This window comes from Pantherophis guttatus, chromosome 13, assembly GCF_059756535.1.
Source record: "Pantherophis guttatus breed Tessera chromosome 13, ASM5975653v1, whole genome shotgun sequence".
NCBI lineage: Eukaryota > Metazoa > Chordata > Lepidosauria > Squamata > Colubridae > Pantherophis > Pantherophis guttatus.
In genome coordinates this window covers 25,614,943-25,631,647 of record NC_142075.1, presented here as the reverse complement: position 1 = coordinate 25,631,647, position 16,705 = coordinate 25,614,943, and the positions used below count along the sequence as shown (strand labels likewise).

Sequence of the window (16,705 nt, the reverse complement as noted above, 5' to 3'; positions counted from 1 at the left end):
GCCGGTCAGCCTGGCGGGGCTCCGCGGCGGGGCTCTGCGCCCCGGCACCGGGACGCGCGATGCTCCCGCCGGCCGCAAGGAGACCCGCGGGACCCGCTTCCCTTCCCTCTGAGCTTCTCCCACCGCGCCGCCGCCGCCGCCGCCGCTCAATTCCGGCAACCCTGGAGCCGGAACGCCCGAGCCCGCCCGCGGCGCCTTTTATCGCAGCGCGTGCACAACAACCCGGAAAGGTGGGCCATCGTTCCCCGGAGGCGGCGCTGGCGGCCGCGCTCTCTACCCTGGCCGCCAGGGGGCGCTCCGTGCGGGCCTAGACGGGCCTTTTCCGTCGCTGGCAAAGGGGCCGAGACTGCCGCCCAGAGCGTTTCCCCCACACTTCGGGTTCTGCGACGCCTGCGGGGCGGCGGCGCTTCTTCAGTGCTGCGCTGCGGCGTCCCCCGGCGGAAGCGGCCGCTGAGGGCGGGGGGAGGCGCAGGCGGCGGGCGGGAGCGCGGGGTTCTCCCGTGGGAGCGATGCGAGCCCTCCGAGCCAGCTAGGGGAGCGCGGAGGCGGCCCCTCCCGTGGCGTCCACGGGGATCCGGAAGCGGGCACGCGAGAGAGCCGCGGCCTCTTGGGGGCGCCGGGCGGCCTGCCGTAAAGCGTCGCGGGTGTCGCGCTGCTGCCTCCGCGGAGAGGGAGGGAGGGAGGACGGGAGCGGCGGGCGAGGCGGCGGCGGGGCCGGAGAAGAGCGGCGGCCCTCGCGGGACGGCGGCCTCGCACCGCGAAGGCAGGAAGGCGGAGGCGGCGCCGCGGCGGCGGGGGATCCGGCGCCTGCTGGGCCCGGCTAGGCCGCCGCCCCTCGCCTCGGCCCCCTCAGGTAGGCTCCGGGGCGGGGGCCGCCGGGCTCTCGCAGGCCGCGGACGGGGGGGGGGCCTTCGTGTAGCAGCCAGCGGGGCGGACTACATCGCCCATCGTCCGCCCAGGCTGGGGGCGCTTGCGGGCGAGGCCTCTGTCGCTCGAGGTGCGCGGCTGGGGTCCCGGGCGGGGGAGGCGACTGCGTGGCAGCCCCGAGGGACCCCCAGGCCGGCGGAGGGTCGCTCCCCGGAGACAAAAGGGCGCCCGAGCGGAGGCCGCCCGCCGAGGCCTCCCCGCATCCAGCCGCAGAGAAGGCCGGGCCTGCAGGGGGGGAGGGGGCGCTTCCTAACGGGGGGCCCGGATGGGGATTCTTGGCCCTTTTCCTTCGCAGAGAGGCTGCCCTTCCTCCTCCGAGGCCCAGAGGGTCGCTCTCTGCATTTTAAATAAGGGGGGGGCGTCTGAGATGGGTTCCCTCCCCCCCGCCCTTCAGCCAGGACTGAACCCTTGGATGCTTCCTCATCCCTTCCTGGCTGGTTTTTGTAACTGCCCCCTTCAGGTCCTTCTGACAGGCCCGCTTCCATCCGAGATCCCTGGGGGCTGCAGCCCGCCCGGCCTCCCTTGCAAGGCTGGTGGCTCCAAGGTGTCCGCGCTGCTTCGCCCCCTTCCCTAATTACGAGGGGCCTCTGAATTGGCCCCGGAGGCCTCTCCCCGGGCGACCCCCAATGGCTTCCAGCTGGCATGGAGTGCGCGTCCTTTGGAGTCCCTGTGAGACCCCCGGGGTGCCCCTCGGGACCAGGAATGCCGGTTGGTGCCAATTCACCTTATTTTACTATCATTCCCTGAATCTCTCGGTCGGGAAAATTGCACCCGAGGCTGAGTTGCTGAGGCACCAAAGGGGACATTTCAGCTGAGTTAATAGAAGGATATCAGAAACATGTTCCATTTTTATGGCCACAGTTGTACCAGGTTCTTCAACCATTAATGAGCAATCCAGTAATAGTAGCCCTGATGCTGGGTTTTGTGTTGAACAATGACAGTTGGCAATAATGTTCTGTTTAGCATAAGGACAAAAAAAAGATTATAGTTGGGAGAGTTTTATTTTATTTTATTTATTAAATTTTTAATATCACCAATCTCCCCTGCAAGGTGACTGGCTGGCTATAAACTATAAACAAAGAGACACAGACCTTTTAAAAACCAGTTTCTAACCTTTATTTCTCTCATCGTTGACAGTTAAGGCTCTAAATCATGTGGAAAAGTCATAACAGAAAATTTGGGAAAAAGCTGGAAAAAGAAAGGAATGTAATGTGTGGGAAAGGCTTGTATAAATAGTGGGCTGGGGGCTGTTAATGGGCAGTATACAAGGATTTCCCCAGCTGAATTACAGTTTTAGGAAACTGCAGCCAGGGGGACACAGGAAGCCCCTGACTGAGCCAGTCCAGTCAGCACCAGGTAGCATAACTTCATGGCTTCTCTAGCAAAATAACTTGGACCTGCCATTGCCTATCACTCAGTCTTGGCAAGGCCAAGTCTGGCAGGAACAAAATCCGGACTTTGCATAGGATTGGAGGGTGAGCTGGAATGGCTGGCTAGAAAAGTTGATTTGCTTATCCTAAATACGATGGATCTGGGCCTGTAGCATCAGGGGCTCTCTATGCCCTTCTGTTGTGGGCAAAGGAGGGAGTAGCTCCCAGAAGGAGATTTGAACCAACCTGGGCACCCCACTTTCCCTGATGTAAAAATGGTGCTTTCAATCCAAGTGCTTTTCTAATGGATGCAACCCATTTGAATTGCTGGGATACTTAAGAGAACCAATGTGGGGTGGCGGGAAGGCTGATGTAACCTGGACCATTTTGCTAAAGTTTATAAAACTCTGGTAGATGCCTCTGGGAGGAATGGATGCATTTGCCAGAAAGATTGGAATGCCTTGGGTATGACTCTGCTCTCAACTAGTAATGAGGCCTTGTTGGATTCTGGCTGAGAATGCTTTAAGTTTGTCTAACACAATCCTATAAGGTGTAAAATAAAGGAAATTGTTAATGACTCTGAAATGTAATTGCTAATTAAGCTAGACTTACCGGCTGACTGTTTTTACCACAGCCGTCCTGGATGGATGCTCTAGCCTAGAGTGAACCTAATGGCCAACCTTTTCATTGCTGGTGTTGCCCAAATGTAGAGAAGCAATATAACTTTTAATTAAGAAAATGACCAGGAGGACAGTAGCAGCCAATTCTCACCTGGGTGCGGGATTTGGGAAGCAGTTGTCCAAGACATTCGCTCCTGCCCCTTGCAGGGTCCCCTGTAAGCAGATGCCTGCCCAGGCCTACCTAAGCTTCACATCCTGAATTTTCTCTTTGCGTTGTGGATAAATATCAATTTTTCATGGATTCACAATTTAACAAAAGACAAATTGGACTACTCAGTTCAAGCCAATGAGCCTTTGTGCAGCTGGTTTGGCTTAACTTGTATGAGCAAAACCATAGTGGTTTGGAATCCATAATTAGCAACTAAGAATGTTATGCTAATTAATGATAGTTTGTTTAGTGAGATCCCTTCCAGTCTTTTACACATATTGGGGTGAGAGGGGGAGAGAGACACTGGAGGTAAGAGTGGAGGAAAGAAAGCACATGGACCCTTTATGTCTCTTGCCCTTAATAAAACAAGCCCCAGTTCTCCAGTACATCTTTCTGCCTTGATTGTATCATTTCCCCCCTGTGATTTTAGTTTCTGGCATCAACCAGAATATTTGGGAAGCAATCTTGTGTTCCCTAATATTATTAGGAATTATTTCTAAATTTAAAGTTAATTTAGTTTATTCAAGTTACAGTAGCCGATAAAATGATTAGAATTGTGTGAAAACCTAAACTATCCTCAGTACAATCAATAGCATTTTAACACAGCGATATTTGCAGAAATATAATTAGTATTTATTACTTCCTCCAACTGTAGGAAATCTAAAATTCCAAGTGGTTCCTTCACAGGTGAAAAACTCTTTCTGGTGCCCCGCCTTGTCTTTGCATGTCCTTCCATTCTGGCTTCATTTGGCTTGAGACACCAGAGGCTGTTGGCAGGGAAGGGGCTGCTCTGGGGGAAGCAGAGAAGGCTGCAGAACCAGGGATTTCTGGCTGCTCGGGGAAGGGTAGAAGTCACTCCGACCAGGCGCCTCGTAGCCAATGTTTGTCAATCATGGTTGGCTGGGGAATTCTGGGAGTTGAAGTTCCTTAGCAGTCCTGGGAGGTGGAGAGTAACTGGGTCTTATGTTTGTCTCCATCTAGGCCACTGCGCAGTGTTCCCATGTCTCAATGGGCCCCTCAATGTCATAGCGTCTATACGCTAGAAGCGGATATGAAGAGTGACGTTTCTTCTGGTGCACCAAAGAGCCAGGAAAACCTGAAGGGGATCCTCTTGAACCCTCCACCCTCTGAGGCAGCCAAAAACTTCCCCGGGGAAGAAGTCAAGATGATTGCCAGCAAAGTGGGGGATGAATTCTCTCACCTCTGTGGCGACACCCAGAAGCAGAAAGACCTGAACGGAAGTCGACCTGCGCAAGAAGCCATTGTCGCGAGGAAGAAACGCAAGAGCCAGCAGGCTGGCCCTTCCTATGCTCCGAATTGTGAGGGCAAAGAGACGCCCCCCATTTTAGGGACGATGCAACGTCTCGATACACAAAGCGAGGACAATGACTCTTCCTTTAGCGATTGTGCCTCTTCACCTTCATCCAGCTTGCATTTTGGAGACTCTGACACAGAAACATCAGACGGGGACAAGGAGGTGGCCCCCGTGCGGCAGGCTCGGGCCGTCTTAAATGCCTCCAACAGAATCCACGGTTCTCGGCCACAAAAGTGGCCCCGGACAGAGGCGGACTCCGTCTCAGGGATATTACTGAAAAGGCCCTGTTTCCACAACAGTAGTTCTCGGAGAAGACTTCCCTTTAGGAAGCGGTTTGTGAAAAGTAGCTCTACGCAACGAACACAGAACCAAAAAGAGCGGATTTTAATGCAGCGGAAAAAAAGGGAAGTCTTTGCTCGGCAGAAGTATGCTTTGCTGCCCAGCTCCAGTAGCACCAGTGAGAATGACCTCAGCAGCGCATCCTCTTCCAGTTCCTCCACCGAAGGAGAAGAAGAGCTCTTTGTGTCAGCTGGGGAGAACCACCAAACCAGCACTGCAGTTCCCTCAGGTAAAGAGGCTGCTCCGGGTCTCCCGTTTGCCCGCAGGCCTTGCCGGTGCCTGCACCTGGGAAGGGAGAACTCTCCGAGAGGGCCTGTTTTTAGATTGCTGGAGAACAGGATGGATGGATGGCAGGAAGGGAGAGAAGGTTGCATGCCAGGATTCCTGGCCCTCCCGGCTGTTGCTTGATCCAGTTCCCCAAAGCAGCTCCTGCTGCTGACTTCTATTGTGACGCGCCAGGCTCTCATGATGCTGACCCCTGCTAGAATTGGGCAGATATGGGGCTGTTGGTGCTGGGGCAGGAGGGTATCTTGTCAGTTCTTTGGATGCTACAGCAGGAAAGTGTAACTTCCATTGTGTACAATTACTTGGCTTCCTAGGGTCTGGGCAGGGCTTCTCTTGCCCTGTCTGACTGTGAGCTGGAACGCTCCTTGGACACGGGGTGACACTCGGAGGAAGAGCATGATGGCCAGAGCCAGAGGTTGCATTGCTGCTTTTATCTATAGCCTACTCTGTTTGCCTGCCTTTCTCAGTAGATCCCTTACCACCCTGGCAGATCACTCCTGATAGAATTTGTTTTTGAATCCCCCTTTTTCCTTTGGTGCTGTGTTTCAGGGAGCCTCGATGAAGATGTGGTGGTGATTGAAGCATCTTCAACTCCCCAAGTCACCGCCAATGAAGAAATCAATGTTACCTCAACAGACAGCGAAGTAGAGATTGTCACTGTGGGAGAGAGCTATCGGTAAGACAGGCCCCACTGAGTTTTTTGGGCAGCTGTGGGGTTGCTTGACCACCGGAAGTGAAGAAGGCAGGACCTTGTTGCAGAGACCCAGATGGAGATCCCTCAAACAAACTTGTTTTAGCCTCCTTCTGACAATTGGAATATCTGCCTGAATCTAGAGACTGCCAGGGATGTTGTTGTCTATGTAGGTAGTCCTCGACTTACAATCATTCATTTAATGACCGTTCAAAATTACAGCAATACTGAAAAAAGGGGATTCTGGCCATTTTCCACACTTACAACTGTGGTAGCATCCCCATGGTCACATGACCAAAGTCCAGGCACTTGGCAACTGGCATGTTCTTACGATAGTGAGGGTGCTGGGTCACATGACCCCCTTTTTGACCCTCTAATAAGCAGTCAGTGGGGAAGCCAGATTCACTTAACGACTGTGTTACTAATTCAACTGCAGTGATTCACCTAACAGCCGTGGCAAGAAACGTCGTAAGATGGGGCAAAATATGCTTAGCGATTGTCTTGCCCAGCCATGGAAATTTTTGTTCTTGTAAGTTGAGGCTACCAGAGGTTCCTGCCCCTTGCCCTTCTCCTTCCTTCCTTCCTTCCTTCCTTCCTTCCTTCCTTCCTTCCTTCCTTCCTTCCTTCTTGCCATCTTCTGGCTCTGGCCTTTCGCTTCTGACCCTTCCTGTCTAGCAAGGGCTTCTCTGGGTGGAGCAAGGTGTGTTATTCACTCAGGCTGGGGAAGGAAGAGAGAAAGAGCCCTTTTTAAACGGCTTGTGCCCCCTTTTCTATTGCCCACGATCAGAGCTCGATCCTCGCTTGGGCATTCTCGATCCCACTGGGGCCACAGCTCGGGCTCCCATGCTTCACGGCCAGCAGAGCAGCGGAACCGCAGCCGAGTCTCCACGGTCATCCAACCCTTGAGGCAGAATGCAGCTGAAGTCGTGGACCTCACGGTGGACGAGGACGGTAGGTGGCTGGGAGGCCGAGCCCCGGATCCGCCCCTCCCTGGGTGGAAATAGTTCGATTGCGATCGCTCCCTTCAGAGCCTCTGCCGGGCACCTGGTACTTGCGCCAAGAAACACGTCTCTCCTTCGTTGTAGACCCAGCCGTGGTGCCTACCACCTCCTCCAGAGTGGACGTTCAGGCTGCCGGTGCTGCTTCCGAGGGGGGCCCCACCGCCACCACCTCAGAGCAGGTCCCCGGAGGGGTCTCGGGCATCTCCGGCAGCCAGCCCCCCTTGCAGCCGGAGCCCTCAGCTCTCCTATCCAACAGCGGCAGCACGGCTGGGAACTCGACAGGAGGTAGGAAGCGGAGCCCAGGGGATCCCATCCGCTCTTTGGAATTGTGATCCTGTCACAGCTGAAGGGGCGCTTATGTTGTAGTTGAACGTATTGAAGATGCCAGTGGGGTTTGTGTCGTCTGTGTGCCGATCCCAAGAAAACGACCTCCCCTGATCCAGCCATGAGCTGCTTTCTGCTGGCTCGGAGGTGGGACTCTGAGTGAAGAGGGCAGGCTGGGTTTGGTTTGTGCCAGGCAAGGAGGAGGCCAAAGGAGTCCCGGTTGTTGCGGGGCCAAGCAGGGCAGGGAGGGAGGCCACTGATGGACCAAGAGCCTGGCTTTGCACTTGTCCCCTGCGTTGGGACGGAAAGGGACGAGGCGTTCCTTTCTGAAGAGGCAAACGTTGCCCTGTGGGTGCTGTTGCTGGCAGGGAAGACATTGAGGGTAGCCACCAGACTTGCAGCCGTCCACATATGGGGTGGGGGTGGGGAGAGAAACTCTGGCTCAGGGCTGGAGGGTAGAGGGACCGTGCTTGTGATCAGAGAATGCCGAGCTTTGTAGAGGAAGCTGAATGTTGGGCAGGATAGTCAGGCTCACCCAGGCACTGGGGCCCCACTCTGTCCTCATTGCCCCCCCCCCCCTCAGTCTGCCTAGGGCCTGTTGCACAGCTTGCGGTGCTTCCCGATGGGGTCTCGCCACCCTCACCTTCGGATCGCTACACCTCAGGCCCGTTTGCTTTCCTTCCCCATGGCAGATGACGCGAGAGGAAACGCCTCCAATCACACACTGGAACCGGGGCCCCCGGCCATGCCACGGCTGCCCACCTGCTGCCCCCAGCACTCTCCCTGCAGCATCTCCTCGCAGAACCAGCACGTCCTGGTCCCGCCCCACGCCAGCTGCTTTCAGCAGCACGGCCACCACTTCCAGCACCATCACCATCACCACAGCCCCCACACCGGCGTCCCCCTTTCGCCCCCCTTCAGCGATTCCAGCTGTCCCGTCGACAGGCCTCCCCTCGTCCCGGCCCCCGGGGGCCCCAGCAGCAGCACTGGCACTGCCTTCCATGACCAGGCAAGTTGGGACAGCAGCCCCTCAGCTGGGCAGCTGTGGCCGGGCGTTTCTTTCGGTCATTCAGGGCCGTCCCTTTCGATGCAGCCCTCCCTGAAGACAGGTAAGGAACCCTGCGCCCGTCGGATCCCTGGTGCAGAACTATCACCAGCCCCCTTCCTTGGGTTTCTCTTTCAGAGCAGCTGGAATGGGCCCATTTGCTGAATTGGGCTTCGAGGGAGGGAGGGAGGGAGGATTTGTATTGTTGCATAAATGACAGGAAAGCACGATCAGAGCACAGCGTGATGCGGTCTGACTTCTCTTCGTGCTGGCTGGGGGGTGTTAACCGGACCCCTTTCCCTTTCTCTTTCCCTCCCGGCTGCTCTCCCTGCGCAGCAGGCCCTGCCGGTGGATCTCAGCAGCAGCGGCATCAGGAACCCCGGGGGAGGCTCCTTCCATGGCGCTTCGGCCTTCGACCCCTGCTGCCCGGGCTCCTCCTCCCGGACCTCCCTCTATGGGCACCAGGCGGGGACCGCTGCCAGTCAGCCAATCAGTATGGATGGCTACAGCACAAGCATGGTCCCCCAGCCGCAGCCCCCCACCCAGGCCGCCTGCCGCCATTACCTGCACTCGCCTTGTAAGTGGGGTGCTTGAAAGGTAGGGGAGGGCACCCTAGTGGGGTTGGCTCCCCCCAAGGAGTAACGGGGCTGCTCTTCTCCCTCTGTTTTCAGATGCCTCCTTGACGCGGCCCCTCCACCCTCAGGCTGCAGCCTGCCCCCATTCCCATGGCAATCCCCCTCCCTCGGCACCTCCCCAGGCCCCCCCACAGGTAGACTACGTCATCCCTCATCCCGTCCATCCCTTCCACCCCTCCATCTCCTCCCATGCCTCTTCCCACCCGGTCCCGCCCCAACCCCCCCCTCATCCGCTGGCCAACGCAGCGGCCCCTATTCCCCAGCCCCTACCCAGCGCCCACCATCTCCCCACGGCCACCCCCTCGGCCCAGCGGCTGCACCCTCACGACGTGATCCAGCGGATGGAGGTCCAGAGGAGGCGCCTGATGCAGCATCCGACGTACGTCAGCCAGATTGGGGTAGAAGCTCTCCCTCTCCCTTGAGCCAGCCCTGCAGCAGGAAAGGAGTTGGCAAGGCCCGGCTTGACCATTTATGTCCTTAGTAGATTTAGAAGCCGCCCGACTTCAGAGTGACTCTGGAGTGGTTGACACTTAAAATCGTTCACACACACATACACACACACACATACTCCGATGCAGTAAGTGGAGCCCCCTACTTTTATCTTACCTGTTGATGCTTCCTTCCTTTCCCGGAGTCTTCCTTTCCTGGACTCTCCAGGAGTCTTAAGCCCAGGTCTGTGCTCTTTCTCCCCACCACAAGCACCCTTGGGGGAAGGTGAGGAGAAGCTGAGCACGAGTCTACCCAGAGACACCCAGGGTGGTCACTGCCAACCCCGCCAGGCTCTCTGGAGCTGCAGAAGGAAAGGCATGAGAGGCATAATGGAAGGCAGCTGCTCTGTAGTGCAAGGGGAGCCCAGCAAAGGCTGAAGGTGGCCTGAGCAGCGTCCTTTGGCCACCTTCGGCTGAGGGCTGCACAACTGGAGAAAGCCGCCAGCTGCAGATGCCTCACTCTGCATTGGAAGCCTTCCATGCAGTTTCTGGATTGGGGCAAGGGAGGAGGTCCAGATAGGACTTGTAGATACTGAGCCCTCTTTGAAATACTGAGAAATGGCTCAACCGGCCTTAGAACGTTTTAGAAAAGCACAAACTTCATAGGCGAACGGAAGCTGCCTCTCCAGTGCCCAGAGACTCAAGCAAACTTCTTTCCTTGGCTGCTCAGTGTCTTGTCTGGCAAGCCAGGACTGCCCTTTTGAGCTTTGGTAGACCCGATCAACGTTGGTTGAGGTTCAGAGCTGGTTTGGAAGGGGCAGCCGATGGGGCAGCCCTGCAGGGACCATGCAGGGAGGGCTTCCCCGTTCAGACTCAGCAGCCATCAGTTTTTTCTTCCCCTCCAGGCGGGCGCACGAGCGGCCACCACCACATCCTCACCGGATGCATCCCAACTACGGCCACGGCCACCACATTCACGTGCCACAGACCATGTCTTCACATCCTCGACAAGCGCCAGAGAGATCGGCTTGGTTAGTAACAGTGATCCATGCGTCCTTTCCCCTTCGATGCCGAAACGTGCACGCCCCGTCCGAGGGAACCTGTCCCGGTTGGTGTAACTTGACTCGGGGGGTTGGTATAGCTTTGGGTCACCTGACTTGAGACCAGTCTCTCTCACGCAAAATGCCCCCCCCCCATATCCTGCGGGGGCGGGGCGATGAGTCTCGCCAAAGAAGGGGAAGCTGGCAGCCGGGAGCAGTCAGAATGAATTGGAGGCAGCTTGGGAATGTTCAGGTCCCCAAGGGGCGAGATCCATGGACAGAGGCCTGAAGGCTGTGAGCGAGTGAGAAAAGCCCTGGCTACAAATGGACTTTCTGTTTGGGTGCAGGGAACTGGGCATCGAAGCAGGCGTGACCGCAGCGACCTACCCGCCGGGTCCGATGCACCCGCACTTGGCCCACTACCACACCCCCCCTCGGCTTCACCACTTGCAGATTGGCGCTCTTCCCTTAATGGTAAGCGAGACGGTTGCAAGCAGCTCTGGCGGTCGGTTGTTTCCCGGTCGTGTCATGCCAGGTTCACAGGGGAGAGTTTGAGCAGGCTATCTCTAGGGGGCCCCCGAGGAGACCACGGGGGACAAAAAGAGAGGGATAGTCTGACTCCAGTTGGCAGGGGAACCGAAGCCCACCTGTTTTCTTTGAGAAAATAATTACGTTCTCCAGTAGTCCATTGACCCTCTGCATCTGATTTATGCTCTTAATTCAGTCGTTGCTTTTGACGGCTGAATTAGAAAACACCCTGATTAGTATGTGAAAGTCAGGAGTTACTAATCCAAGTTTACTACCTAAAGCAGTCATATTTGGGGTTGAACTTGATAGCCGTGTTTTTAGAATTGTGCCTTTCCCAGGTCGAAGTTTGAAGCTACCTTCAGAGTGCCAGCTGTCCTGGGGGTGAGGTCTTGTAGTGGCTTTCTTTCCTGTTGATTTGGGGATGGGAGAAAAAAGGGACTTTCCCCTTCTGCACTGGACAGGAGTTGAGAATCCCTTCAGCCACAGACCAAGAAAAACGTTGGGCACTTCCTTCCTCAAGGGCAATATCTAAGGCAATTGGGAGCTGCTTTGAGCCAAGTGGGATCATGAGGGGTGCCTTTTGTCTTTGGTACTTAGCAGCCTGGAGCCTCGTTGAAGCACTTCTGATGTGCAGCACTGAACCCGGATGAAATTGCTCCTGGAGGGAGGACAAGAGCGAGGGCTGGGCGGAAACCAGCTACAGTAAAGCACTGGCGCCTGTCTTTGGACTCGGGGGGGGGGGGGGAGAGCTGGTTTGGACACGCTATGACCTCTGGAGGGACATGCAAAGGTCGAGGGGAACGTGACAGAGCCAGGGGAGAAAGAATTCCTGCTCATAGCTGGCTCAAAGCTCTTTGTCATGTTGTTCTTTCACTAGCAGGCAAAGGCAAGCAGGTTGCCCCAAGGCAGCTTAATCCCACAAGAAAATGGTTCTCTAGCAGCCGGCTGAGTGGATTCTTGAAGGTGGGAGATGCTCTGTGCAGAGCAGAGCGGGGTCCTCTTGCGTTGTTGATAGGATCTTCCCCACGTGGACATTGGGCCTGGGCTTTTCTTGGAGGGGGGGCACTTTCACTCGAGAGTTTGGTTGCCTCTGATCTCTCTTGGGGTCTGGAGGGTTTGACTTTCTGAACATGATGCTGGTCACTTTGCAGCATCTTTGCTTTGTTATGGGAGGCGCCTGCTGCATTCTGGCTTGTTTTATGAAAGGAGAAGGGGTTTTATCTGGGTCCATATTTAGGGAGACTTCCCTTGATTCTACTTGTAGGACAGGAAAGGACATTTTTGGAGCGGGGAGGGGTCACATGGATTTTCAGAGTGGTATTTCAGGCCTTGTTCCAATGTTGGGACAGTTCTTGGCATGTTGAAGACCCTCATACATGTCAGCATTGCAGGTAGCGCCGTCTGTTTGTCTGAATTACGGTCTTCTGAAAGGTAAAGGCTGGCTGGCAGAGGAGAGGGTTCATGGGGGTAGAACCATTTTACTCATTCTCACTTTGCAGCCGTCTGAGCCTCACGTGAGGCAGGCCCAGAGCACCAGTCAGGATAGTTGCACAACTGAAGTCCTGCTTGCTGAACTTGGTCCAGCCTGAGCGGGACAGCCGGCCTCTTCCTGAAAGATTCTCCTTCTGGTTGGGCGTCGTGGCGGTCGAGCAGCTCAGGGAGAAAAGGAAGGGATGCCATCTGCCAGACCGAATTCCTTCCCTTTGCAACGGGAACAGTTAAATACGTGACACAGCTGCTCTGCAATTAGACTTAACTCCCTTCTGCTATTTGAATAGGTTCCTGACATGGCGGGCTACCCTCACATCCGTTACATTTCATCGGGATTGGATGGAACTTCATTCAGAGGCCCTTTCAGGGGCAATTTTGAGGTTTGTAATAGAATCACCCTCAGCTTTGTGGCAGAACTTTTGTGGGGAGGGGACACGCTGGTTTCGTTTTCCACAATGCCCTCGGGCCTTTGTTGTGGTTTGGGGGCAGATAGGCATTCCAGCTTGAAGGGGCTTTTTTTCCGCCACCCTTCCCCTGGCTGGGAGTGTTAAGTTGGCTCAGGGAAGGGGAGAGTTGGTACTAAATGGTCCGTTCCTTCTCCTTGGGCCTGCTGGTCAGTAAGGTGGCAGAGAGGAACTGAAGTATCAGATGCAGAGAGTTAATGAATTCCCCGGTCTAGTTCATGAGCTCGGGAGGGCCTTCAGATGACCTGGTTCAGGCAACCGCCATCCTCTCCCACGGAGGGCGGGATGGGGAAATGCAGCCCTTTCCCTCTAGTCCTCACTCACTAAGGAGCCTTAAGCAGCCCTGGAGTGAACCATCCCATCCACGAGGTGAGGTCTCACTCGCTGAAGTGATTGGCCTCCCCCGCTTCATGGAGGCTGCCTGCAGTCCTTGGCGTTCGGCGTCACAGGTCTCCAGGCCCTCCTTGTGTGCTGTGCTGCATTGCCCCACTTCATTCGCCTTTAGGACATGGGAAGAAGAGGGAAGCCGAGGGCAGGTGGCAGGGCCAGGACAAATCCTCCTAGTAGAGCCATTGAACAGTAAAGGCTGCCCTGTGTGTGACTTGTCAGATAAGTTGCATCTTAATTACTTAATTAGTAAATTGGGGAGAGAGCACCGAGATGGCAACATCTTTTGTTCCACTTTGATTCCAGGAATTAATCCATCTGGAAGAACGTTTAGGAAATGTGAATCGCGGAGCTTCCCAAGGAACCATTGAAAGATGCACTTATCCCCACAAGTACAAAAAGGTGAGAAGGTCTCAGGGGTGTTTAAAGAACTTCCCCATTGAGTGTCCCAAAGCTCCTGTTTTCCTGTAAAGCCCCCCCCCCCCCCAAAAAAAAAAAAAGACGCTTATCGATCCTTGTGTCTCAGAATCTCGCAAGTTGCTGCTTTTCTAGGAGGAGACAGATAATCCCAAATCTTTCTAGATTCCAGGTGTGGAATCTGGCTGCAGAACCTGCTTTTCCACCAGGAGGGGCCAAGTCGGGCACGGTTTTGTGTCTGCTTTTGTTCATCTAGGAACCACCCTGGAGCCCCAAATTGGCCTGTCATTCAAATTGCTGATAATTGAGTGAGAAGGGACTCTGCCCACTCTTCTTTGCCCACCTTGCCGCGTTGAGTCTCTGGTTCATTTCTGGTGCTTCTCTGAGTTTCCTGCATGCAAATGGGAGATTCCAGCGGATCCTTTCTTGATGGGTTGGGGCACAGGTTGTGCTGGGAATGTGGTATTTAACAACTTCCATTGCATCTGTTACTTGGAAAACAATTAAAAAAGCATGTCACACCTGACAAATAATAGCCTTATAAATAGGTGACCTGTTCCTGAAATCAGAGAAGACACTGAAGGCTCTGATCATGGAGCTTTTGGAAAAATAAATTGGGAATAATTGCTCAGTTGTCAAGGTTGTGTTACAAAGAAACATAGTCTGAGTTGATTGAGACAGCTTGTGTGTGAGCGAGAGCTTGAACTTTTAAAAATCAACTCTTTTGTGTCACTGTGAGAACATAACGTAGCTTCATTGACCCACCTTGTGTAGGGTCATTTTCCCCTCTAAATATGCCTTGGGCGTTTTTACAGTTGCAGAGACAAATTAGTTTGACAATTGAAATTGTCAAAAAAATTATGGGATACTGAAATAATTGTACCGGAGGTTAGGAATTCAGAAATAGCAGCTGGATAAATTTGTTATCCAACTTTAATTGTATATTGTTTAAAATACCGTACCATATATGGGTTGGGGATGCATAGTGGATTGGTGTAACAGAAATGATAATTGTGTATAAAACAGATCTCATTCAGTTTGCCAATAATGTCATCTCTGCTAATAAGGTAACAACTGATTGGTTCTCACAGAGGAAACTACACTGCAAACATGATGGGGAAGAAGGAACTGAGGAAGACACCGAGGAAAAATGTACCATATGTTTATCTATATTAGAGGAAGGGGAAGATGTCAGGTAACTGAACAGGAAATCTATTGGAGATACTGAACTAATGTGGATCAGGTGTAGACCAGGAATTGTTTTTATAAAAGTGTACTGCAGAAGGTTGAAAATTTAGAGAGGCGGAGGCTCCAGCCAGCTGCAACTAGTTTGTCTCAAATACTGGCATGGGTGGGGGTCAAAAAATTATCCTGGGCAGAGGAGAAACTGTCCATTCTTTTTGAGGCTGCAGCTCCAGGACCAGTTTAAAGTGACTTGTTTTGCAGCAAGGCTCTGGAAGTAAAACCGGAGGGCTCAGCTGTTTGATGCCACAAACTACTGCAAGAAATTTTATTTTTTAATTTATTTTGCGTCTTTGCAGTCTACGCCCTACGATAATAACTTAACGCTTCCCAACTGGAACTGATCTCTCTGGCCCTGTGCGCACTTCCACTTTGCAGTCTAACTCTTGTCCTGAAAGAGAAATTAGCTCACAGCTCTTGCCCCGCGTGGTCCTTTTGCCAAATTTAGCCATCTGTTGTTACAAGGGCCATAGTTCTGGAGAAGATGCCCTGTCAAAAGACGGCTTTCCTAATCGGTTAGAGAAGAACCTTCTCCAGGGTCCTATTTTTGAAAATCAAAAACCCAATCCATTGGCCAGCCTGTGCACTGCTGATCCTTTCTTTCCTTTCTTTTTAGGCGCCTTCCGTGTATGCATCTCTTCCACCAAGTGTGTGTCGACCAGTGGCTAATTACCAACAAGAAGTGCCCCATTTGCAGAGTGGACATTGAGGCTCAGCTTCCCAGCGAAAGTTGACAGGCTTTGGCCTCCAACCTCTTGCTTTCCTCCTTCCGGGTACTGCAGTCAACCAAAGATGGCCTGACTCCGCTGTGCAGTTGTGGGAAGCATTTGAACCTGCTAGAGTGCCGTTTGTCTGCTCTGTGGTATACCTGATGCTAACCCTACAGTTAGTGTATTTATAAAGCTTATTTTTGGTTTGTTTGTTTAGCCCTTTCAGATTCCTAACTGGTTTTCCCTGTCCTTTTGCATGGATCGCTCCCCATATTGCATTTCTTTGCACATATTATGGGCTTAGTGACCCCCCCAAAACTTGCAGGCAAGATTATCTGCTTTAGGAAGTAGAGCTGTGTGGTCCTCCCTCCCTTTTTTATTTGTACCGAAAGTCAACTTTCCAGAGTATGATTTCACTCATTACTAACCTCAGAGTCCTTAATTTAATCAAGTCTTTTAGTTTTAAATGTATAAAGATCAAAGGATATTTTTTTTAAGACATTCCTTAATTAGGAAAAAAAAAGCTGCTGTATACTTGTGTGGGAGAGAGGTACCAAGGCCTTGTCCTGGGCGAGGTTTGTCGAAAGGAGCATGGCTGGGGCTGCCTGCCCCACCGTCTGCCCCATCACTCTCGCCTGGAAGCCTCGCCTTCCCATCCTATAATGTCAGACTAATGGGACGTCCTCTTGGATCACATTTTTATGTTCTTAAACCTTCAGCACAATGCAGATATCTTTGAATGTCAATATTAAAAACATTTAGACTGCTGTCTGATTGTATGTACCATTTTCTTATGTCTAGCCATTTGAATCGCTAACATAAAAAGTTTACTGCTGTGAACAGCTCTACTGAACACTAAATATTGGATTTCAACTAGCTGCACTGTAGATAGATGCAGGCTGAATAAAACAAGTACTAGGAGAACAAGGGGAAGAGCAGGGATGTTGTCTGTCTTGTTTCTCGTTCCTCAGTCCTATGTTAAGTTCATCTACTGATCTGCACAGACCGGTTTTGTTAAAAAGGAAAAACGCCGCTACCAGGATGAAACCAGGAGTTGAAATATCATTTCTTAAGGCAAATATCCATGAATTCATAGATTTTATGAAGATCCCTGTTCTCTGGGGGATCTGGGTGTTTTTTTTTTTTTTTAGTTTTACAATTAATAAAGTTAGCTGAATCCATCCGACTTTTGTGTTATTTCTCAAGATTAATTTCCTTGCATTATACAGGGTTATTCT

At 53.1% G+C, this 16,705-nt stretch overlaps 1 protein-coding gene across 11 annotated transcripts; it reads left to right on the top strand.

Moving 5' to 3' along the window:
- The first annotated feature begins 115 nt into the window (after positions 1-115).
- On the top strand, positions 116-16,648 carry RNF111 (ring finger protein 111). Of its 11 annotated transcripts, none has more exons than XM_034409304.3 (14): positions 116-230; positions 4,107-5,008; positions 5,614-5,740; positions 6,543-6,706; positions 6,841-7,041; positions 7,773-8,089; positions 8,465-8,702; positions 8,797-9,139; positions 10,094-10,219; positions 10,576-10,702; positions 12,535-12,627; positions 13,405-13,500; positions 14,607-14,710; positions 15,374-16,648. In XM_034409304.3, exons 2-14 carry the CDS (start codon positions 4,126-4,128, stop codon positions 15,489-15,491), a joined length of 2,937 nt encoding a protein of 978 aa, XP_034265195.2. In that variant the 5' UTR covers positions 116-230; positions 4,107-4,125; the 3' UTR covers positions 15,492-16,648. The 11 variants fall into 11 exon arrangements, with proteins under 11 accessions (XP_034265195.2, XP_034265194.2, XP_034265190.2 ...); XM_034409303.3 differs by having other exon boundaries at positions 8,462-8,702; XM_034409299.3 differs by having other exon boundaries at positions 8,462-8,702; positions 14,583-14,710.
- Positions 16,649-16,705: the final 57 nt, after the last annotated feature.

Bases quoted from the DNA above. Each gene is read 5' to 3' on its own strand.
- RNF111 (XM_034409299.3), top strand. From the start codon at position 4,126: ATGTCTCAATGGGCCCCTCAATGTCATAGCGTCTATACGCTAGAAGCG. The intron at 8,090-8,461 runs GCAAGTTGGGAC...CTCCCTGCGCAG, and splicing joins GCACTGCCTTCCATGACCAG to CAGGCCCTGCCGGTGGATCT. The intron at 13,501-14,582 runs GTGAGAAGGTCT...TCTGCTAATAAG, and splicing joins ATCCCCACAAGTACAAAAAG to GTAACAACTGATTGGTTCTC.